Here is a 24,906-nt window from a genome sequence, read left to right on the forward strand (position 1 = left end):
AGTGTCTGTAACGTTAAATCCTTCTAAACAATAGTGTCCGGTTGCAATACTGAATGATGGAGCGGCGAGCAAATACTATCCTCGTGTGAGGGGCACAACGGCAGACTAATGCCCTAAATGACCAAATATCACAAAGGCATTAAAGTGATGCTCTCCAAAAAGACCCCACATGCTCCTTCACCTAAACCAACACTTCATAAGTCTAACACTAGCCCATGAGCTGGACGGGTCGACTACAGCACCTAAAGACCGCACAGCGGGTCAGCTTGTTCATGGAAGTGTCCAAACTGTTGGCAGTGCTTCTGTGTTTGTGTGGCAAAAACTACGTAAAACCATAGAAAAATCCCTAATCGGTAAAAGGAAAAAGCACGATCGAGACGACCAACACACTCACTGTTAAAAATTTTCGCACAACATCCAAACACCAAGTGTGTACGTTTCACATACAAGCACAGAGAATAGCAAATGGTATTTACATGACAGTCTATTCCTTGGGATTTTTCAGATTCGGAGGCCATAGACAGAGAGTGAACGACAGAGAGGAAAAAAACAAGAGAGAGGGCGAGCACAAGAGAAAGAGAAAGATAGAGAGATCTGCCTCACTCATCCTCTGGAAATCAAGACTGGAATTTTGCACAGTGGTCAAAAGGGAAAACGTCTAGTAAGAGATCACCGGGGAAAGAAGGGGGTGGTGGTGGGGGTTGGGGGTTCCTCTGTGGAAGCAGGCCGCTACAGTGACTGTGATTGGTCAGAGTGGCGCGTCAATCTCCAGTACTGTCCGAGCAGGTCAGTTCCATATCCTGAGGAAGCTGTCCCATGAGCCGGTGGCCACGGCCATGCCGTCGTTGGTCACGCCTAAACAACTCACCCTGTTATCGTGTCCGGCCAAAACGCCTGCGAAGGAAACGCGACGGGGTTAGCACTGGATTTTTATAAAAGACTGACCACGTCTATAGAACACAGAGATGTAAACTCGCCTGCGCGTTCTCCCTTCAGCGTGTCCCAGACGTTGCAGTTAAAGTCGTCGTAGCCGGCGAGGAGCAGACGGCCGCTCTTGGAGAAAGCCACAGACGTGATGCCACAGATGATGTTGTCATGAGAGTACATCATGAGCTCCTGATCAGCACGTAGATCGAACAGGCGACACGTGGCGTCGTCCGAACCGGTCGCAAATGCATTCCCATTGGGGAAGAACTGGTGGTGAAACCAGGGGTTTGAGAGAGAGAGAGAGACACACACACACACGCACACACTTAAGCAATACTATATTTAGTCTTAAATAACCTTAACCAGAAGGTCTGGAGACGTTTTGGATATAAATTACACTTACAGGTCAAGCAATATTAACACTGGACCCACATTTTGTCCTTGAGCCGCTCTCTAAACGTTACAGAAGTTACACTTACGCAAACGGCATTGATGTCAGAGACGTGTCCCGTGAAGGACTGCCTGCACATGCCGTCTCTGATGTCCCAGAGCTTGGAGGTGGCGTCACAGGCTCCTGATACAAAGCTCCTAGAGTCCGGACCCAGAGACAGACTCATCACGTCTCCGCTATGGCCTGAGAAGATTGTGGCCTGCTGTCCGGTCTCTATGTCCCACAGAGCACTGAACAAAACAAAATCTGATTTGTATCCTGCCTTTTTAGCTGCAATTTTAAAACAGAGAGAGAGAGAGAGAGAGAGAGGCTACACAAGCCTTTACTCACCATGTGGTGTCTCCAGAGCTCGTGACTATCTGGCTATCATCCAAGAAACGGCAGCATGACAAATAACCTTATTGGAGGATAAAATAAGAAATGAAAATACTGAACTTTCAGTCGATTCATAAAACTTTTTGGAACATTTTAAAAGGATCAGTTTTTCCCACAGCCATTTCCCGTGGTGAGTCACGTGTTTACCAGTGTGCCCAGGCAGCTCTCTGGTGACCCTAACGTTGCCCTCGCGGGTCTTGAGGCTGTAGATGGAGCAGATGTTGTCCAGGCCTCCGCATGCCACGTAGTTCCCAGATGGAGCGTAGGCACATGTCATGACCCAGGATGATCGGAGAGGGATGGCGTGCATCTGAGAATGAGAAAAAAATAATAATTATAATTTCAACAATTCAAAAATGGGAGGGACTTATCGACATGATCAAAGACAAAAAAACGTGCATTGTACACAAAACAAAAGGTGCTTGGAGAAAGGAAACTTTTACTGCTTTTAGAAAGAAAAGTGATCCACAACTGGGTGATTTCCTTCTGACAAATCAGAATCAAGACCTGAACACCAAATAATTTTCCCACTGCACTCACCTTGTTTGTTGTGTAGCTGTCCCATATGATGAGTTTTCCATCTTGAGATGCGCTCACTAATAGCCTACATGTCAGGGGGGGAGGAAAAAACCCCACAGTCAGCATTCGCAGAATATATATTCCAGACTGCACGATTCAAAACAAACTATTATAACCAAAAACTGTAGAAACCAATCCTTTAAATCTGAGCGCACATTCAACATACCATTAAAAAAAAAAAAACATTTCCCCTTTTGCTGTAATAATCGGCTACACTTATCTAAAAAAGTGTTTCCACAAGATTTCATTCATTTTCGGATCATTTTTCAGGAGAAAGAAAATATATAGGTAGTATAAAAAGTAGTATAAGTATAAGTAGTTTGTACATCAGCCTGATGTACAGCTGAATTCTCATTTGATTACAGCACTCGTTTGTATGTGTAGCTGACATTTAATGGCTCTAAACAATTTTTCCACCCACCGAGACGAGCCTGTTATGCGCACAGCCCAGCTCGATGAGGGGGGAAAAAATGCTTTGGGTTTGAGGAGATGTAGGAAGAGAGATAGAGAGGGGATGAGAGAGAGAGAGAGAGAGAGAGAGAGAGAGAGAGAGAGAGAGAGAGAGAGAGAGAGAGAAAGAGAGAGAGAGATGGGGGGGTAATCTCAGGCCACCATTGAGTTGTGAGCAGGTTGCTGCATTATTCATCAAGTGTACACTGACTAAGCCACAGGGTTTCCGCTGAGGGAACCCACCCATCCTCCTACTCTCCTCTGAACTTTCTCTTCCTCTATCCAGCACATGCTCCCTCAAGCACAATCCTTTTTGTACTGACCTGGAATCAGTAGCCCAGTGCATGGCATAGATTTTGGCTAAATGGCCCCGTAGGGTTCTTCTTGTGCGCATCTGGATCCTCCCCACTGAATCCAGCCCAGCTGTGATCTACCAACAAGGTGAAGAGAAAGAAATCAGCAAAATGGGAAAATGTGGAAAGGTCTGAATGACAAATCGGTGGGGCTGCGATGATGAAATGACAAAAATCACAAAATGGGTGGCAGCTAACGAACAACAAAGCATGCCACAATCTAATACCAGCCAATACCATTAATTAAGAGCTGCTTAATTAATGGCATCTTAATTGATGATTTATTATATCAGTTTTAGTTCTACTTATTTATTATTAAAGAAAGTTATTAAAGTTATTATATTATCTAATTATTACTGCAATTCATGGAAAGGTGCGATATGAGGAAATAAAATGCTTCAGGAAACAATGTTAAGGGAAAATGATCAACTCTAAAGCGAGAACAGCAACTCTGTTCTTAATTGTGGTGTTTCGATGCCCAAACGAGAGTATTTTTCCAACAGCAACACAGACTGTTGTGTCTTCACAGGCTTCCTCGCTCTCACAATCAAACATGGAGGTGGAAGCTTAATGGTTTGGGGATTGTTTTGGAGCAGGAAACGTTGGAGACTTATTCCGGGTGAACGGAACCAACATTGCTGCCATTCAATAGTTTGACACCATGAAATTCTGGACTGCGGCTCATTAGAACCGACTTCACCAAACAACAAGACGATGAGCCGAAGCGTACGTCCGAGTTCTGTAAGCATTAGAGAGCAAACAGACGTCTGGAGTGATACCTATCATGGAATGACCTGCCCAGTCACCACACCTAAATCCTACTGAACTACTGCTCTGAGATTAAGTGGATCACAAGAAAGAAATCTCCAAATGTGACAGTGAAAAACACCTTTGGCAAGTTTTACAAGAGGCATGCCAAAGTATTTCAGAGAAACAAACTGTCCATATGCAGAGAGCATGTAAAGCTGTTATGCTAAGGAAGGATTTTTCAATGAAAAAGTGGAACATCTGGACATTTGTATATTTATATATATTATATATACAGTTAACTGCAAAAATAAATAAATAAATAAATACACACTATGCGGACAAAATTAATGGGATACCTGACTATTTCCAGCTGTATTTGTTTCTTCCTTAAAATTGTTAGCACTATGCTGAAGGCATATGTAGTTGTTTCCCTCTCACTTGAAGTAGGAGACCCAAACCCAATCCAGCCTGACACTGCCCCTGTGCACAAAGCCAACTCCATTTAAATATATGCTTTACATGGGTTATAGTGGAAGATCTTGAGTGGCCTGCTATAGATCTCTAATCCCAACCAAACCCCTTTTTGGATGAATTGGAACGCTGACTGCACTCCAAACCTTCTCACCTCACCTACACCAGTACCTGACTTTTCCTAATACCCCTGTGGCTGAATAAATCTCACAAGCACACTCCAATATCCAGTGGATCTTCCCAGTAGAGAAAAGGTTGTTAACAGCAAATAGGGAGCAATCTACTAGTCAGATGTCCACCAAAAAAAAAAAACCCTTGTGAAGAAGAGCTTTGATGAGGCTGATTTGCTTACCTGGGACAAACTGGAGTCGCTGCACGCTTTCCTGGCATCCTGCAACACACAGTGGGAACAATACATGAGACTGATGATAAACACACACACACAAAAATCTAACTTCCTCAAGGAATAGTTCAATTGTTAGGACAAATATTCATACAGTATTCACTACGAGGTATAATAATAGGAAAAGAGGTAACCACATCCTCCTTCACATTCTTTGAGATGTTTGGAATAGATATCTATGGGGTTTTTATCTCCTCATCAACAGATTTTCAGAGGTAAACCAAAGAGGTGAATGTCAGGTCAAAACACAGCTATAATAAGTAAATATTACTTAAAATAGATGTGGTACATTTTTTCCCCCTGACATTTTAAAAACACACCAACAACTGGAATTTGTAGTTCATTTTCACATTTAAACATCACCCTCCTGTATTTATAAATGTTCAATGTACCTGTACACACTGTATACAAACAATTCGATCAGGCTGGATGCTGGATGCTGATCAAACGTATGAATGAAGGTGTGATGAGATGACAAAAGATGGAGAGCCATTTACCCATTAGCCTTAAGGTACAACGTAGAGCCCTACCATCCAGAGCCATTTTCCTGGATCACTGGTGCATTTTATTATAGTCAGGATGCAGTAGATTAAACACTTAGATCTTCATGATCTTCATGATTCAGACCACATGCAGGGCTGATCTGGGGCACCACATCAGCCCTGCATGTGGTCTGGATCATGAAGATCTTTGAGACACACAAGGAATCATTCCCACTTGAACTAAGAGCTCAATTCTGACGGGATTACAGAAGAGCAAGAAGAGTAACAGTGACAGCTTTTCCTTCATTCTTACAATTGTTTAATTGTATCCTTTCATTTGATGTGTATGGAAAGGAAGTAAGAAAGCAGCAGAGATCACTGGTGCTTCTGCTAAATAGACGAGACAGTTCTTGCTTTGGTAATCTGCCAAGAAAGCTGGTATCAACCCTGAGCACATCAGGAAATCTTAAGAATATGGTGTGTGGAATGAGTGATGTCACCTGGTTAAGCAAATTAAGAGTGAAAGAGATCGATAATTCAGGGTGGTCCAGCGGTTACGGCTCTGTGGTACCGATTGAAGGCCATTATGCTGTCGTTTTCAGATAAAGGGTTAGATGTAAATAAGAGGAATAAAAGGAAGCGTAGCAGTCGGACTCACTCGTATCTGATTGCGCAGCTGCTCGGCCTCCTGCCGCAACTGCTCCAGTTCGCTCATGATCCTCCACTGAGGGCTTCACTCCCGCTTCACTTCCCGCGTTGATGGACAAGCAGACCTGCAAAGCATCCAATCTGTTCAATCAGCAGCAAAACAGCAAACTGTTTAACACAAGTTAGTTCAGTTTGTTGCTTTAATATTGCGAAACTCCTGAGCATGCTATTTTCTTTTCATCCTGACAACCTTTGTCTGTCTGATGGTTTAAGTTTTGCTTTATACATTCACCTATTCTGAACATAATCCGAGAACTTCCAGCCGAGATCAAATATACATGGTCTTGCCTGTAGATTGATTTCATTCTTCTTTCTTTTTACTATTTTGCTTTTACTCCCAAACTTATAGAGCAGTGCAGACCAGAACTACATCATCATTTACATCACACAGAAACTAAAAACAGTGCAAACTAGAAAATCCTAGAAAGTAAAGAACAAATATATTTGCCCTCAAACCCTGAGCACATAAGAGTACACAAAGAAGCTGTTATTTTTTTTCCCCTCCAGACAATTCAAATGTGTAATTTGTTCTTCGAGAAACAAGAAGCCTCTCATTCTGCATCAGACGACACCAAGACTCACACTGAGTAAAGCACTCTCTGTCCTCTTCTACATACACAGTGCGTCACAATACTTAACGTGACACTGATTGACAGGTTAAACTGGCAATATGCCCCGCCCACCCCAAGAGCACAGCCAGTTTTCCTCTGGGACTTCCGATGGCTGTGGCATCATCAAGATTTGGTCCAGAACAGTTTCTTGAATGGCACGAGGCTTCACTGAATTCAAACCCAAAAATAATAACCATAAAGCAGCAACAGCTAGAATACAAAAACAATCCAGACCATAAAAAGTCCAAAACAAACAGAAAGTCAATCATCTTGTCACTGACTCATCCTTAAAATCAGCATTAATCTAAGTATTCATAGTGAGATGAAAATTGTGGGGTCGTCTTTCTGCAGAGATGGCGTTCAGCAGGCTTCAACAAACAATACGATGACATGATGAAGGTTCTGAGCAATAAACAATAAGCGCAAGTCCGTGGTGCACCGGCGCAAGTCTGTGATCGGTCGTGACAAACGGTTTCTGATGGGCACCAATCATCTTCAGACAATCGTAGAAACGGCATGCCGTCGTTTTAGAGCGCCACCTGTAGTAGTGGAGAGCCCTCTTACTCGACAGCAGATACAAAACTGCAATCGGTGTGCGATCTTGCAAGCTCACAAACGGTGGTTTCGTCTACCCTTGCAGACGCCGTCTCAGTCGAGCTGTGGCGTCTGGTGCACTTTAGCCCAAGTTTCTAAGAACTACAGAGCTGCAGTGCAAAAACAGGAAGGAAGGAACGCTGCTCCTTCCTCAGCAAATTGTATTTCACCGGAGGGAAGAAGAAATACAAGAAGATCAAATTCACTCAATCATGATTGTTTTTTGTTTTTTTAGAGAAATCAGACACACTGATGACACCTGCACAGACTAAAAATGAGAAGTCAGAATTCAGATTTCAGCCATCATACAACAGACCTGTATCAGAGGAGATCCACAAATTGACCAACAGTTAATAATAATAGAAGAACAATGACAGAAAGGACATTTTGTGTGTGTGTGTGTGTGTGTGTGTGTGTGTGTGTGTGTATGTATGTATGTATGTATGTATGTATGTATGTATGTATGTACTCCCACCTAGCAAAACTAGCCACCTATCCAAGTCATAACGACATAGCTACATTTTCAAACCACATGTTGCTTTTCATAAACTCAACCATAAAAATGTTTCCTCTTTCAAGAAATTAAGACATAAAGACCCATAAATGAAAATACATCCCCTAAATGTCCTAAATGAATCGCTTCTACTCTGACTAGATACTTTGATACGCTAACAGGAGCTTAGCCGCTAAGGGTTTACCGTCTGAAGCGTTTACCTCCTGTTGATAGCGCTTAAGATCCGGCGGACCTTCCGTCAGTTCCTGCTCATGCTTTTGTAGACGGTATTAAAAATGTTATTCGGTCATTTTTTTTTTTAAATCTCCGTCTGCGGGTCGTTTTGTACGTCCAGAAGAACCAGAAGGCCTCAGGCGCCAAATTTTGACGCGAATCTGGACCAATTCATACCGGGATCACCACCACACCCATACTGATATTGGAGCATAGCAACAATCCAGTGAAGGGGGAACAAACCAAACTGAACGCAAGTTTTTTGTAAGAAATGCACTAAAATAGTCAAATCGACCACAGTAGGAAATAAAATTCGTAAGTATGTGGATATCAGAGCGTTTTTTGTTAAATGATCGCGTTTCCCGAAGCAACTATGCACCATGAATAAGATGTTAACCCCCCTTCTGTGAGAAAGGTATTGCCCGTTAGCTTCCTCAATTATCAAAACTGAACTCGAGTAACGGGTGGATGTTCGACTCCCGAACTTTTGGAGTCGACTCCGAGTCGGAACACAAGTTACATGTGCAGGATTTCAAAGGAGTTGATTCCGTGAACCGATTCCACAATTTAAGGGTCATTTAAAAGCAAGAAAAAGTCATATTTATACACCACTATGATTTCCAGTGCAAACAAAAACAACAATAATAATAATAAATATAATAATAATAATAATAATAATAATAATAATAATAATAATGATGATTATGATGATGATGATGATAATAATAATAATAATAATAATAATAATAATAATAATAACAATAATAATAATAATAATAAATAAAAAATATGAAGAATTTGAAGAATAAATTTAAGTTCTTCAGGTGGATAACCCTAAAATGCTTCAGCAGGGTTATCCACCTGAAATAATAAGAAATCGATTATCATATCACTACTTGTAATAATACAGCAAGCAACACATATCACTCAAAAGCTTTGTAATTGACTATCAAAAATCAAAAACCTGGGCTGGGAAAATTCAATTCTTTTCTCGACCTGCTCCCAAACTCTGGATTCTGGCATCAGTCTAAATTTGACATAAAAATGAATAGCATTATTTATTACATTCCTAATATGATAAACTATCACTTTAAAAGTTGCATGGTATAAAATAAAAAGGCATGTACTTTATGTAAAATTTTGCTACAATGTTTGCTATAGTTTAATCCGATTAAAGTCTGTACACTTTCTTTAGGAGGTGCCTGTGTGTAAAAGGGTTGTAGTTGGATCTGTAAGCTATGGTTAAGTTATGGTTATAAACGTATTTTCAAAGCCACATCCTTTTGGGTAGGAGCTCAACTACCACTACACCTCTAAAAAAAGACACTTCCTGTTGGGATTTATTTACACCTCACTATAATCATACACCGAGAGAGGGCAAAAAAAAAAATCAGAAATGTGTCACCATTGTCCCATTGTGTATATTTTACAGAAAAGGAAATCTCACGTTTTTTAATTAGAGCATGTTCCATGTTTACACACCCAGTTGGACAGACTTTAATAAGACTATTTTTGACCCTCTGCACTCCATAAATCCAAATCATACTAAACATCCATGTCTATGAATTGTAGGAAAGTGATTTATTAGTCTTACCGAATACTCGTGTGTGCTGGTCCTTAGCAGAGTGTGTCCTTCTCAGCGTAGTGTGCGTTTCCTGTATGGATCAGAGTGCTGGCACGGTGGAGGACTAACGGGTCCACAGCAGGTTTACTCCAGACTGGAGGTGGAGGGGTGTGAGCTCCTGGAGAGCCTTAAAGAGACCTGCAGTAATAAGACCTGAGGTCGAACTGTGTCGAAATATGGTTTATGATTGAACCTCAATCATACCAGTCAGATGTGAAAAATAAATAAACACAATACTTGTGTATGATTTATTGTATAGAATCAAATCCAGACTTTTATTTACAAGCCATAAATAAACATCACATTTAGTCATGCCTCGTTATAAGTTTGATGACTAATTTCCTATTAGGGCGTGATCATGTGGACTACACACTCGCGCACACTCACACACACACACACACACACACACACCCTTCATATCTATAAATAGGCCAAAATATTTTATTTTCTAAATATTCTACATTTTCTTTGTCCATAAAACCAAATAATTTTTCCAAAATGTCCTAAACTGAAGTCAAGAGAATTCTTGCGAAATAAAAAAAAAATGTTTTAAGGATTATACTGTAGTTTTCTGTAAAGAGACTGGTCTCAGTACCCTGACAAAGTGTTGGTAGCTGCTATAGTGTAAGTGAGAACAAGAACTATCATGTTTAATCGACTTAAAATGAAATATGACTATACTGTAAATTGACAAATAGACTTTAATTAAGCCCAGAAAACTCATACATTCATTCATAATTGCTGTGGTATAAGAAGGAAAAAAAAACTGGTAACAAGTTCTGTGGTATCAATTACGTCTAATAAAATTAATTAATTAATTAATTAATTAATTAAATACTCTACAGTTTCATTGATTTATATGTAATGTCTATAATATAGTTCATTTATTAATATTAATAATAATAATATTTTCAGTTTGCTCATTCTTTTTTTATATCAGAAACGCTGTCTCATAATGTAACTACTGTAAAATCTTATAAACACATGGGCAAAAACAAATAAATAAAACAATTATAATAATAACAACAATAAGAATAATATAAAATACACACACACATATATATATATATATATATATATACAAACACACACACACACACACACACACACACACACACATAGTGAATCCTTCTAAAATAATATTTTAATATCAGTTATAAATACATGATCATATTTCACCTCTTTAAATTCCACGACTTATTTACAAAAAAGTCCCAGAGGATATATGACGTATTCTAACATGCTGAAAGTTTTTATATTTTGTACAACTTTTACAATTTCAAATCTACTGTAATAATCAGGTTGTTTTCCTAATAAATATTTTACGCAGAGCAAAAACCTGAAAACATCTGGTCTTTTATGCTTTTTGAGTCACATGTATGTTCCTTTTGTTTCTATGCAACAAACTAGGCAAAAGAAAAAACACAAGAATTAGACAGACTTGAAAAAGTTCTGTGGACAGACGAGTCCAAGCGGGACATTTTTGTCTCTAACAGATGAACTTGTATAAGAAGGAGAGCAGGAGAGAAGATGTAAGAAGGTGAGAGGCAAACTGAAACAACATGGCTTCTGGTCTGTACTTCAACACCGTACAATTGTGAATTCTGACATCAGAAGCGACATCAATCATGGAATGACCTGCCCAGTCACCACACCTAAATCTTATTGAACTGCTCTGGGATGAAGTGGATCACAAGAAAGGAATCTCAAATAGTGAAGAACATCATAAGTGTTTCAGAGAAATGTTTGAAGAGACCAACTGTCCCAATTTACGAGAATGTGTAACGCTGTTCTTCATGCTAACGAAGGATTTTTCAGTACAAATAAAGTGGAATATCTGGACATTTATAGTCGTTTAGTCATAGTATATCTTCATACCATTACATCACCAAGCTTGCCTAGAAACCAAAAGGAACACACATGTGTCTCTAAAAAGGTGAAGGAGTTTCCACAGTTGTAACAGGTTCTGGAGGTGTTACAATATAAGCTGTGGATCAGGATGTCATGAATGCAGTGGTGCTATGATACAGAACATTCGATTACTCAAGTAACAGCAGATTCGATTAAAACATTCGATTAAAAACAGCAAATTAGAGATTTGGATACATTACAGCCGATTGTACATTCATCATCATTTCATTTTATCTGTATTCCAAAAAAAATTATATTAAGAATACAATCAATATTACAATCCGGTTATTAATTTTTTTCCAATAAGGCTTTCATACAAAGCAATTATAAAGAGATTTATTAGCAATTTTAATAATAAAAAAAAAAATAGAAAACAAATATGGCTTGTTGCATAGTTGTGTCTGAAACAAAAATCTATTCTAAACCTTAGAGGCAAAAGTCATGCGACTTTCACATGTGAATTTTTACGTCAGACAATTAAAATACACATTTTTTAAATAATATATATTTTTGAATATATGTAAGAAATATATTTCAATGTGACTTCATTTAATTTCAATTAAAATGATTCTTTCTTTTAATGTATTTAAGGCATGGTTGAATTTATCTACATTTTTGTGATTTTATTTTTTCCACGTGATTTTTATGCATAATCAATAATTTTCAAATTTAATTTCCTAGATGTAAGATGTACTTTTTTCATTGTTACTTTCTTATTGAATTTTTTGTTCCTCAAGATTCAGTATTTTCACATCTAATTATATAATACTCGTGAGATTTAATTAATTATAGGATCTTATAATAAATATGACCCCAAAATAATCTGTAAATAACCTCTGACATTCTAAAGAACCTGTTTTTTGTCACTTGCATGTACTTGGGAATGGGTTTAGTATCTGCTTGGCCTTTTGTGTTATTGCACTTTCATACATTTCCTCACTTTCAACATGATGCTGTAAGGTTTTTTTTTGTCATGACCTTTCATAGGAGGCGTTTGAAGTCGGCCTCCTGTGGAGCCCCCGAGCTCTGCGCAGTCAAAGAGGAGCGCTGGAACACAGATGGCTCATGGCAACACATCCTGCTGGCACACCTGGGCACATGACACGCCTCAGAGGGACCGCTGTGTCCCGAGGAGAGACGCACTTAATGTCACTCATCACCCTGGTGTCATTGTAGTGACTCGCTTTAGCAACAGTGACATCGTGCGGCGGAAAATGGAACTGCAGCTCAGCTAAGCATGCTTTCTTGACTGTCTCTGTAGACTTGCTACTAAAATAGCTAGTATGTAGTGGAAGATTATTTGAGCATGCCTTACAAAGTGTTATCTCAAAACATTTAATGCGAAATTTTGCCCCCCATTGGTTAATCTTTCCTAAAACAGGACTCATGGTATATTAACATGTTATAACACTTATCCTGAATAGTTATGTAACTTTAACAATGGCTGTATTTTTATGACCGCCGATTGAGATGGACACTTTTAATGTAGCCGAAGAAAAATCTCCTGGACTTTCCTAAAAGAATTCATGGTGTATGATACGGATGGGATCAGAGGTTAATAAAGGTAATGTGCGAACCATAAATGTGTTTTTGTCATGCTATAATTTGGTTCGTATTCAAGGGTACAAACAGCATTTACATTGTACAATGCAATAGGAAAGACTACATTCTGAATTAGTCTTCCCTTAAATGTGCTTGTGTTTGATGTCCCTCTCACACACACACACACACACACACACACACACACACACACACACACACACTCTTATCATATCTCAAAACAGCCATATATATAAAATCCACACTCTCCTGTGTGCAAACTGCAAATCATTACCAGACACACCAGCAGAAATACAAATAAATAAATCACCCTAAAAGTGCTTGGAGTGTGTCGCATGGCCTTCTCTAATATGTTTTTTTTTAGCAAAAAGCCCAGCATTGCTGCACTCATCAGTTTAGCAAGATATTTTTAGGTTCAGGGTAACAAGTCCATATTAAAAGCCCGCATGAGGAGGTCGAGATCACCGACGCTGGCGGCGTGGAAAAGCTCTGGGAGGTCCATGAGTGACAGAGCGATGCGCAGAGCCCCCCAGATGCTGCTAGACATCACTTGGTGGCTCCTGCTTTTCCTCTGCTGGTTCAGAGCAGTCAGGAAATTACTCACTGCTTCCCTGCATGAGAGAAGAGCAACGTGAAACAGTGACATTAGATTTATGTTTAGATGACAAATACAACCATGGGAGCTCGTTTAGGTAAAATATCATATGCGGTACAAAGACCAGATGGCAACTTTTTTTACAGAACACATCCCTGTTAGTGAGATTTAAAGAAGCACATTGTAGCTTTTGCTGCCCCCTGCTGGGTATGAGGTGAACTGTTTTTAACCCACAAAAAAATCTCTCGTGAGATATAAACACTGTGGGTGGCTGATCATGTACAATACATGAGAATGAAGGTGTTGCTTTAACCAATCACACTGCAAGCTGGAGTCACCGAGGCCCTCTAGAAGGTGTCCAGTCATTTCTGCATTTTTATGTCCTTTGATTAAATGCAAACCGCATCTGAGGGAAACTGCACAAGATCAAATATATTTATGTGCATTTAATAGCTATGTTTTTTTCTATTCCACAATGACTGACAGAGGAGAAGAGACCGATTTGGTTGCAAATATACTTACAAGGACATTTACAAAATGGACTTTTCGTGAACTGGACATCATTAGAGAAAAGTCAGCCAAAACAGTTTAACACAGTTGTTATGCTTTTTCATGAAACATTTATAAAAAAAATGATCCTTTCCTGTAGATTGTGCACAGAAAACACAATTTGCCTTAATTTTAAATCCTGTAATGCACAGAAAAATTTACAGAAAAGTGGAGGAATTTATGAAGTTAATACTGATGCTTTTGCGAGAGACGATGTATGTATATATTTATATATAAATAATTGGGTGCATGGTCGTACTCTCTGGTCTGTGTTACCTATGTGCTCCCAAGTTGATGCAGCTGATGCCGAGGTTGTATCTGGAGCGGATAAAGCCGGGCTGCAGCTCCAGAGCTCGGGTGTACGCTTCAACTGCCTCCTCACTGCGGTCACCGTTAGCCAGAGTTGCTCCCAGTCGGTTCCACAGCAGATAGTCCTGAGAGACACAGCGCTCTAATGTTAATGAAATTGTCCTTTTTCCTTCTAGAAGGCTTTCTTTGTCTTGTATTACTTTTTTATCGAAGTTCAGGATTATACGTAAAAGGTTTATGATCAATCTTGAGATTTCTCCATGACCATCTAATCTTAAAACACTGATGAGCTATGAATGATCCTTAAAAGCTCTCTTGGACTGGACTTTTGGCTCACCTCAGGCCGTACGGACAGCGCTGCATTAAAGGCGTCCACAGCCTTATCAAACTCAGAGCTGAGGTTAAACAGCACGCCGAGTCCCGTCTGCAGATCAGGGTCCACACAGCCTGGGTTCTGCCGCACGGCTTCCTGATAAAGCTCCAACACCTCTACCAGCTGAGAGCTTCACAAACACACACACACATATATACAGGGAGTGCAGAATTATTAGGCAAGTTGTATTTTTGAGGATTAATTTTATTTGAGGATTTAATTTGAACAACAACCATGTTCTCAATGAACACAAAAAACTCATTAATATCAAAGCTGAATATTTTTGGAAGTAGTTTTTAGTTTTAGCTATTTTAGGGGGATATCTGTGTGTGCAGGTGACTATTACTGTGCATAATTATTAGGCAACTTAACAAAAAACAAATTCATACCCATTTCAATTATTTATTTTTACCAGTGAAACCAATATAACATCTCAACATTCACAAATATACATTTCTGACATTCAAAACCAAACAAAAACAAATCAGTGACCAATATAGCCACCTTTCTTTGCAAGGACACTCAAAAGCCTGCCATCCATGGATTCTGTCAGTGTTTTGATCTGTTCACCATCAACATTGCGTGCAGCAGCAACCACAGCCTCCCAGACACTGTTCAGAGAGGTGTACTGTTTTCCTCCTTGTAAATCGCACATTTGATGATGGACCACAGGTTCTCAATGGGGTTCAGATCAGGTGAACAAGGAGGCCATATCATTAGATTTTCTTCTTTTATACCCTTTCTTGCCAGCCACGCTGTGGAGTACTTGGACGGTGTGATGGAGCATTGTCCTGCATGAAAATCATGTTTTTCTTGAAGGATGCAGACTTCTTCCTGTACCACTGCTTGAAGAAGGTGTCTTCCAGAAACTGGCAGTAGGACTGGGAGTTCAGCTTGACTCCATCCTCAACCCGAAAAGGCCCCACAAGCTCATCTTTGATGATACCAGCCCAAACCAGTACTCCACCTCCACCTTGCTGGCGCCTGAGTCGGACTGGAGCTCTCTGCCCTTTACCAATCCAGCCACGGGCCCATCCATCTGGCCCATCAAGACTCACTCTCATTTCATCAGTCCATAAAACCTTAGAAAATCAGTCTTGAGATATTTCTTGGCCCAGTCTTGACGTTTCAGCTTGTGTGTCTTGTTCAGTGGTGGTCGACTTTCTGCCTTTCTTACCTTGGCCATGTCTCTGAGTATTGCACACCTTGTGCTTTTGGGCACCCAGTGATGTTGCAGCTCTGAAATATGGCCAAACTGGTGGCAAGTGGCATCTTGGCAGCTGCACGCTTGACTTTTCTCAGTTCACGGGCAGTTATTTTGCGCCTTGGTTTTTCCACACGCTTCTTGCGACCCTGTCGACTATTTTGAATGAAACGCTTGATTGTTCGATGATCACGCTTCAGAAGCTTGGCTATTTTAAGACTGCTGCATCCCTCTGCAATATATCTCACTATTTTTGACTTTTCTGAGCCTGTCAAGTCCTTCTTTTGACCCATTTTGCCAAAGGAAAGGAAGTTGCCTAATAATTATGCACACCTGATATAGGGTGTTGATGTCATTAGACCACACCCCTTCTCATTACAGAGATGCACATCACCTAATATGCTTAATTGGTAGTAGGCTTTCCAGCCTATACAGCTTGGAGTAAGACAACATGCATAACGAGGATGATGTGGTCAAAATACTCATTTGCCTAATAATTCTGCACTCCCTGTATACTGTATATATGCATATGCAAATTATAACCCATGGTGTGATTTGCATGCGATCTATGGTGTAAATAATCCCTTTTGTGATTTACAGTTATTTTCTGTGCTGCTTCTCTACTAGAAATGAAGTTATTGGTGTTATTGGTAAAACTCGAAAGAAATTTCATGACAGCACTTCAAAAGTTTTACTTACACATCTGCTTAATTGGACTTCTGTCAGTCAGTTGGTACTACTATTGAAAGATTAAATTTCTAAATATGACGATCAGCTCATAATTTATGAATAAATGCTTTCAGGTAAACTCATGCTAAAAAGATTGGTAACAAATTATATCTTCCTTCTTTCAATTTGAAGACTTTCATATGTGAATGCACCCAATTATAACCTTCAAAACAAAACTACTTAGAGGTGCCCTCATCTCATTTTGGTAAGTAGACCTGCCTTCTGTGGTCTGCAATCTTCAGGTGTGACCACATGACCTATTACACAAACTATCCTTATGATCTCATACACTGTTACTACTGGCACAAAATCATAAACTTAGACAATAATGGTTTTGGTTGTGCTAAGGTAAACTCTGAATCATGCTATCTCATGTTAGCACATAGATATTTAATTATGCGAACTGTAAAAGCACTTTCTTCTATTCTTCTCTATTCAAAGGTCATCAATTGTCTTATAAACACTTATTACTGGCTTTATTTCTCAGGTCAGTATGGAATTGTGCACTACTGTTAACTTGGTGCTAATACAGTAAGAGAGAACATGAAAACCAGGTTCTAAAGTTAGGCTACTAAGGACATAGTAACAAGCACAGCTATAATCTTTACTTCATCCCAAAGTTTTATCGCTGTACTGCTTATCATGAAACTGGAGCATACCATCCAAGAGTGTGGATGGGGGAAATGCTGGTGCCCCTACGTTGAGGCAGTGGTGAGCCGTCCAAAGCACTGCGCTCCTGTAGGAGGTGTGTGTAGGTGGGGTTGTGTGTGATCCAGCGGTGAAGTGCCTCACACGCCTCCTGCTGCCGTCCTGCGTTGGTCAAACTTACCGCTAGAGCCATGAGAGCACTCAGATTATTCGGGTGCAGCTCCAGACACCTGTGAACATCAACCATCAATTAGAATTAGAATACTGTATTGATTGCACAGGGAATCTGTTAAAATGAAAGAGAAAATGAAAGAGAAAATCAATCAATCAATCAATCAATCAATCAATCTATCTATCTATCTATCTATCTATCTATCTATCTATCTATCTATCTATCTATCTATCTATCTATCATCTATATGTAGGTCTGTCTGTGTGTCTGTCTGTTTATCTATCTATCTATCTATCTATCTATCTATCTATCTATCTATCTATCTATCTATCTATCTATATATATATATATATATATATATGTGTGTATAGGTCTGTCTGTCTGTCTGTCTGTCTATCTATCTATCTATCTATCTATCTATCTATCTATCTATCTATCTATCTATCTATCTATCTATCTATCTATCTATCTATCTATCTATCTATCTATCTATCTATATGTAGGTATGTCTGTCTGTATATCTATCTATCTATCTATCTATCTATCTATCTATCTATCTATCTATCTATCTATCTATCTATCTATCTATCTATCTGTCTATGTGAGAAGTTTAGCAGTTTTTTTTTTTTATTTTTATCCGCAGATACAGAATCTGTATTTTATTGTAGTGTGCAGTGTGAACTGAAAGCGAACCTTCTGCAAAGCCTGTGTTGCTTTTATTGCTCATGTATCACAGTTTAGCGAGGATTTACGTGAGATAAAAGAAAGCACATTAGCATGGCATGTTGTGCTGTTTGTCAAATTTCCTAAAAGCACATAATCTTCCCTGGAGGAAATTAAAATGGTGAATGTGTGTCAGGAACACCCCGTCTCTCTGGAGAGATGAGCTGAGAGCCAAGGGCTTACAGGTCGGGCGTTTTTCCACTCTTCACTCACCTCTGCAAGCAGACGATAGCGGCTTGCTCATTCTCGTTCTCCGCCTGTGTGGTTCCCAGCACTTGCCATGCCTTCAGAGAAAACAGATAAAGAGACAAATAGATAAACAGACAGATAAATGCATAAATAGATAGCAATTAATACATTTGTTCAAAACACAGCAATGGATGTACAAAAGTTTGCACATCCCAAAACTTGTTATATAAATAAACACAATGATGGAACAACTACAAACAGAACAAACTTCTGCAGTTTTTACTGCACATTAATTAGAGCTCAAATAGCGCTTAGAGGAATCCTTGAGAGTAAATGCGTCGATTAAATATGGAATATTACCTTTTAGATTTACAAAGATCAGAAATTTAAATGGTTTTATTTCATCGTGTGCATCTGAGACCAATATAGTATAATATATATATAATATAAATCAGAACTTGTGGCTTGGTCATGTTCATTAGAGCGTCAGACAAGTGAGCCATTCTACGAGTATGAATAAAACGGGAATAAAAATGAGTCAATTTTTTTTTTTACCCGAATGGAAAAGCAGTGCATTATAAAACATAGAAACGGGTATGTAATTCTTATGGAATGGGGTTGCGAGAAAGGTTATGAGTTAAATATTAAATTAAACTTCATATTCGAGGATTTGCATTCACATCAGGAAGCTATTGCAGTAAGAGCCGAATGATGAGTAGATTTTCTGTCCATCTGCTGTGAAATAACAGACCCAGTGAGAGTACCTCAGAGTCCTGAGGATCCTGTAGAATGGCTGCCTCCAGCAGCTGGACGGCACTGTTCAGGTCGCCCTCTCTGGATTTCTGCAGTCCCTCCTCGAACGCATTGGGCCAGTCTTTGTACGGGTTGTTCATGTGAAAGTAGTAACCCTGAAATTAACAAAAAGGAATTAGGTGACTTTTAATTGAATCATGAGATTTCTTTTTTTCTTGAACTTCCTGTACACAAAACCAGCTCCATGAAGATATGGTTTAGATTGGTTTGAGTGAAAGATCTTGAGTTGTCTCCTTTAGAGCTCTAAATTTAACCCTTCTGAACACCTCTGGGATAAATTGGTAATGCTGAGATCACCACAGGCCTCCTTACCTTACCTACATCCATACCTGACTTTACTTAAAGCTTATGCCTAAAATATGGGCAATAAATATGGAATGGCATGCTTAAGAAATCACAAACAAATCCTCCTGAATGTGCTGTTACTACTGAAACAATCATATATTACCTACACTGCATTAATATAAACCTGCCATTTTCTCTTGTAGCCAGAAACAGAAGAGAGAGCATTGTGGTATAGCATTTACACATATACATGTTCTGATCGCAGGTTTTAAATAATGATGTTAATATTTGGTATTTAGGATTAGCCTTGTGATTATCAAGAAGGGCTGAGGGCATCATAGCTTGTGACATCTGTCACTTCAGCCTCAGCCTCCTGGAAATAAACCCACTGTGCCAAAATCAATTCGATTCTTTCTGTACGATACGTACAGTACAGACAACAAGACTTGACAGACGCACACTGTATCATGTTGTAAATATTAATCCTGGAACACTGATTTGTATTAATGAATCTACATCAGAAGTAAAAAAATAGTTATTGCTATTCCAGGCTCATATATGAAGAGCTGGTTTGTTTCAACTCTTTTCATAGAGGCAGAGTGCTGATAATTGGATCACGCTGGGGTCTTTAATATTTCAGGGAAACTGGAATCGTGCTCAGGGAGAGCATGTGGTGAAGAGAAGGGCAAATTGTAAATTCGGCTTATTCTTTTTCATTGATCGTTTCAATGATTTTCATAATTTTTTTTAATAAGATTTATTAATTATAAATGTGTTTCATTTCTGCTGATTTGATTCGTCAATATTTTTTTTCTTTGCATGCTTGACAAACAGAACGCTGGAATTATAATATGTATAAATGAAAACGTATAAAGATGATTAAGAGACGTCTGCTGTCTAAGAAACTCAATACAATTAAATCTAAAGAAAAACTCTACCCTCTATGTTCAAACTATTTAGACTTTTTGAATTGTTTTATACAAAAAAAGCATTTAAGCTCTGTTCCAGTTCAAAAAAGTGAAAAGATGCTTTATGAAATGGAATGACTACGTGATGTGTTCTGAATTTAGATGCATTTTTTTTTTTGGCTTATATTAGATTTTTTTGTTTTTGACATTTTGTAGCATTTCATTCGTCTAATTACATGTAATTCTGCAACTTCATCAAACTGACTTGTATTTTAAGGATTGTATGTTTTTCAAATTTTAATTTCTAATATGATCAGGTGTAGAAAATTACAATTCCATTTCCATCAGAATTGTGTAGTGTTCACCCACTTAAATCTAAATTTGGGACATTTGAAATAAATGTTTGTCAATTTCTCCACCTGAACATTCTAAAATTTAATTTTAAACCTTGTGCACAAATCCAAACTATGGAATAAAATAATATTTGACGTGCAGTAAATATTGATTACTACAAAACTTCTCTTGCAAATGAATGCAATAAAAAAATAAAGGAAAAAAAATTCTGATTTACAGTGGCATGTTTCTTGTTCTATACATCCAAAATAATATTACATTCTATAATCTAATATTGATTAAAGAGGTTCCCTGGTTCGATCCCCGGTCAGAGAACAACCCCCAGCCATTAGGGTTGCACAAGCCAGTGCACTCTTAGTGCCGGTCCCAAGCCCGGATAAATGGAGAGGGTTGCGTTAGGAAGGGCATCCAGGGTAAAAACATGCGGATCATGAATACAGATGATCTGCTGTGTCGACCCCTAATAGGAGAATCCGAAAGAAAGTTTAATCTTATATTGATAAAAACGTGTTCATTATAGGTCTTCTGGAAGTCTAAAACCCCCCAAAAAGACTAATTGCCCTCATTAAGGAAATAGGAGAAACATTTGGGGATCTTGGAGAAATTATTCTGTCTGATCAAAACATATACATCCTCATGAAAAAATATAAGCTCTGCTATTTTGATAAAATCATAACCGCAGCCGAACAGCTGTCTTAGTTTAAGCTTGTGATTGTTTTGTGTTCAACATTTTTTGCCATCTGCTCGCTCTCTTTCACACACACACACACACACACACACACACACACACACACACACACACAACGATGAGAGAGAATTTTAGATGAGAGGAAGCATCAGCTGACATCTTCAGTCTATAAGCTTTGAAGTGATAATGGAGCTTTTGGTTCAGTTGTGTTTCATTCTGCTTGCGCCAAAATCACTGGGCACATGTGCACCTCAGAGGCTTTTTTGTTAAAACGATATAATGGCGGCTCTCAAAGCTTCCCAGTATGAAATACATTTTTATAAACATCATGTTATATGACAAGAACTATCCTGCTGGTTTACAGCTCCCTCTGATGGAAATAGGATGTATGCTACAGCTGCTGATTGGCTGATCATACCGTCTCTTTAGGAGAAAGGTTGGCCGGAATCTGGCCTTTACCCTCCGAGTCCTCCAGCCAGTTTCTTCGAGCGAGTTCCTCCAACTCGGCCTGCATTTTATCCCAGAACTCAGTGTCTGACTGGAGAGTCAAAAAAAGGAAAGCAGGATCAAAATAGACTTTTCTGAACTAAAAAGTCTAGTTCACTTAATTCATTTTGTTCCCGTTTAATTATCATTTCTCAAAATATAAATGTGATTATATATAAAAATTGTATTCTGTTTTTTTCCAAATAGTTGTATACAAAAATTTATAATTTGGTGTATTTTATAACAAATTCAATACATAGTATCCTGTATCGTAAAAAAAAATTATTTCTATACAAAATGCAAAAATGAAACATTGGACACTAAAAATACATCCAGTGTTTTGCAAGAAAGTATAAACCAAAGTATTTCAGCTGAATGTTCGGAGAAATTAACTATACGGATACGAGAGTGTGTAAAACTGTTATTCATGCCAAAGAAGGATTTTTTAATGTAACTAAAGTGGACCACTTGTACATTTACATATTTGTTTGGTCAAAGTAAATCTTTTAAAGTAAATCAGAAGTAAATTACATTATCTTGTTTGTTGCATGTTGAAATAAAATTATTTTAAATGCAAATTTTCTATATATTTTCTATATAAAATCTAGTTTTCTATACATCAGCCTGAAAACTACAGACTGTTCTTCACTAAAATGCATCACTATTTATTTGTATTTTTAACCAGAAAAATCTGATAAATAAAGATTTCTTAGTAATTCCACTAAAAAAGCAATTAACTACTAATGTCTAACTGAAACTACATTATATACATTTAATAAAAGAATAAAAAAAGATTTTTTTTCCTGACCACTATGTAAATTAACAAATGTGCACATTTTGTCCATATTGTATTTTGTAATTTACTGAAATGTTCAGTTTGCACACGATTATAATTCCTGGAGTGTAAGGCCATCACTTGTAATAGTAGTGTTCTTGTGTAAATGTTGTCTTTTTCAATTAAGAAAAAACCAGGTGTCATGTACGCAGAATTACATATGTGAACATTAATCATTAGTAATGTGTTTAAGCTGCAAAGTCAAAAGGTCAGGCATCATTTCCTGTTACACTGCAGACAAGATCCAATTTCACATTTATGGCTGAATTGCAAAACTGATACTCAGATTTCATACTGTGTGTGTGTGTGTGTGTGTGTGTGTGTGTGTGTGTTTATAATGGCTCAGTCCAGATTCATTATGGTTCATAACCTGCGCTATTTACAGTCATTTACTGTCTATAAATAGTCTGTAAATGCTAAGAGGGAGGATTATCATTACCATTGACCCTGCATGCTAAGTCCTGCCATGACTTTTAAATAAAAAAAGGAATCATGGACAGAAGAAGAGCAATAATATAAGAGGAAAAGCATATCAAGGTGTGATAGAGAAATGAGCACCAAAGCTTGAAAATGAACTCTGGATACTTCACAGGGTTAAAAAGGTTTAAAGTCATGAGACTTGAAAAGCACTGAAACGCAGATTTTACTACAGACGTGTTTCCTTTCAGCACAAAACAAATAACGAAAAATGTCCATCCTCATTTTCATTAAGGATGACAATCATTTTCAAGCAATCCGTAGGTCTCTGCATAACCCTTTATAGGGCTTTGGCTTAAATGAAACATCAGCGTCACACTTCTGCATCATACTGAGTGGAAAAGGATAAGTGTATAATGACTGGAAATAAGAGACGGAGAAAGCAGAGAAGACAGATAACATTAACACATAGGCTGTCACCCATCACAGTATCTGGCTGAAAAGATGGTGATGGTTTTTCCTCATTGTCAGATTATTCATTTTCCTCCAACACTCAATGCCTGGGAGTTTTCACCCAGTGTGTGTGGCTCCTTTTTCCCCCTCTGAATACCGGGTTATCTATATTTGTTTGCATTCCTCTACTTTAACCTAAGAACAAAGTGAGCTTCTGCTCGATTAAGTAAAAGTAATGTTCAATCACTTTATCAGTGCAGTGACTAAACCTACCCTGTTAAAGCCCTTAAACATCTGTAATCTTTGACAGTCCAGTAGGTTTATTTCACAGCTTGACAATATAACAATTATTTCTAAAAATAACACACTGGCAAACTCACTTTTTCAACTTGTATAACCAGCAGCTGAGTTACTAACGTCTGCTCAAAAATCTAACAGCAAAGTGTTTAAATAGGCAATGATGATGATTTACTGGAGTATCTGACCAGCAGTTTACCCAAATTGCTTTGCAATAGTCATTTGACCCAGGAAATTATTTCCTCAGATCCCATTTTCAGATGAGTTGATGACCCCTGGAATAACCAGTGTAAAAATATGCATGCTATATCAGCTAGTTCACAGTTTAGACACTTTCTGGTATGTCAGAAAATGACACAAATGTTAATTTAGCATGGGCTAAAGCAGAATAAAACTCAAAACATATCTTTGCTAATCAAGTACTGTACATTTCTAGCGTTTCTAGCCAAATTGATGTTCTCAATAATACAGGGCCACGATTTAATCTCCATGCTAACGTCCTGTTTTCTTTTAAAAGAGAAAGTAAGCATGGGTGAGGGCAGATTTAAAGCTAAATATAAACACAGTAGCTTATCTAGCTAAATATGTAAGACCAAGATTATATGGAGCCTAGGCACATTTGTGAGCATGGGCATGGCCAAGATTTCATCTATCAGCTGCAATAAATTGTGTTTATTTGAGGAATACTTTCACATTTTAATGAGTATTTAGTTGGCGATAATTAAATGCAGTATGCAAACGAGAGCATAACCCCAGAGACATGTACAAAAAAAGAAAACACTGGGAAACCCCCTCACAACACATTTTTGTGCTTCGAAAAGATGAATTAATCCAAGGCCAGCTTTACAGTAATGCCTTTGAACTTTATCTGTGATGAAAAATTTAGAATTAACCCAATTAACA

General features: G+C 38.3%; 2 protein-coding genes across 6 annotated transcripts in view; both read right to left on the minus strand.

The window, feature by feature from the left end:
- Window positions 1-390: 390 nt before the first annotated feature.
- Window positions 391-9,544, minus strand: gnb4a (guanine nucleotide binding protein (G protein), beta polypeptide 4a). 3 transcript variants are annotated; one of them, XM_046876564.1, is made up of 10 exons: window positions 9,476-9,544; window positions 5,900-6,014; window positions 4,709-4,747; window positions 3,106-3,212; window positions 2,294-2,357; window positions 1,901-2,063; window positions 1,709-1,775; window positions 1,407-1,608; window positions 978-1,194; window positions 391-894 (listed from the first exon to the last, which is right to left on the minus strand). In XM_046876564.1, exons 2-10 carry the CDS (start codon window positions 5,954-5,956, stop codon window positions 788-790), a joined length of 1,023 nt encoding a protein of 340 aa, XP_046732520.1. In that variant the 5' UTR covers window positions 5,957-6,014; window positions 9,476-9,544; the 3' UTR covers window positions 391-787. The 3 variants fall into 3 exon arrangements, with proteins under 3 accessions (XP_046732520.1, XP_046732518.1, XP_046732519.1); XM_046876562.1 differs by lacking the exon at window positions 9,476-9,544 and adding an exon at window positions 7,869-8,181; XM_046876563.1 differs by lacking the exon at window positions 9,476-9,544 and adding an exon at window positions 7,630-7,834.
- A 1,054-nt stretch (window positions 9,545-10,598) lies between these two features.
- Window positions 10,599-24,906, minus strand: part of pex5lb (peroxisomal biogenesis factor 5-like b) — a 38,473-nt gene continuing 24,165 nt past the window's right edge. For all 3 annotated transcript variants that reach the window (XM_046876561.1, XM_046876560.1, XM_046876559.1), the window contains 7 exons: window positions 21,934-22,053; window positions 19,232-19,375; window positions 18,492-18,562; window positions 17,395-17,613; window positions 14,767-14,932; window positions 14,397-14,554; window positions 10,599-13,587 (listed from right to left, as the gene is read on the minus strand). In XM_046876561.1, coding sequence (XP_046732517.1) covers window positions 13,392-13,587; window positions 14,397-14,554; window positions 14,767-14,932; window positions 17,395-17,613; window positions 18,492-18,562; window positions 19,232-19,375; window positions 21,934-22,053 — 1,074 coding nt within the window. In that variant the 3' untranslated portion in view covers window positions 10,599-13,391. The remainder of the gene's footprint in view (window positions 13,588-14,396; window positions 14,555-14,766; window positions 14,933-17,394; window positions 17,614-18,491; window positions 18,563-19,231; window positions 19,376-21,933; window positions 22,054-24,906) is intronic.

Source organism: Silurus meridionalis, chromosome 20 (genome assembly GCF_014805685.1).
Source record: "Silurus meridionalis isolate SWU-2019-XX chromosome 20, ASM1480568v1, whole genome shotgun sequence".
Classification (NCBI taxonomy): domain Eukaryota; kingdom Metazoa; phylum Chordata; class Actinopteri; order Siluriformes; family Siluridae; genus Silurus; species Silurus meridionalis.

Excerpts from the sequence above, each read along its gene's own strand:
- gnb4a (XM_046876564.1), bottom strand. The coding sequence starts at position 5,956 with ATGAGCGAACTGGAGCAGTTGCGGCAGGAGGCCGAGCAGCTGCGCAAT. Across the intron at positions 3,213-4,708 it reads GCGACTCCAGTTTGTCCCAG|ATCACAGCTGGGCTGGATTC; the intron begins GTAAGCAAATCA and ends CCTTGTTGGTAG. Across the intron at positions 1,195-1,406 it reads CTGACATCAATGCCGTTTGC|TTCTTCCCCAATGGGAATGC; the intron begins GTAAGTGTAACT and ends TTTCACCACCAG.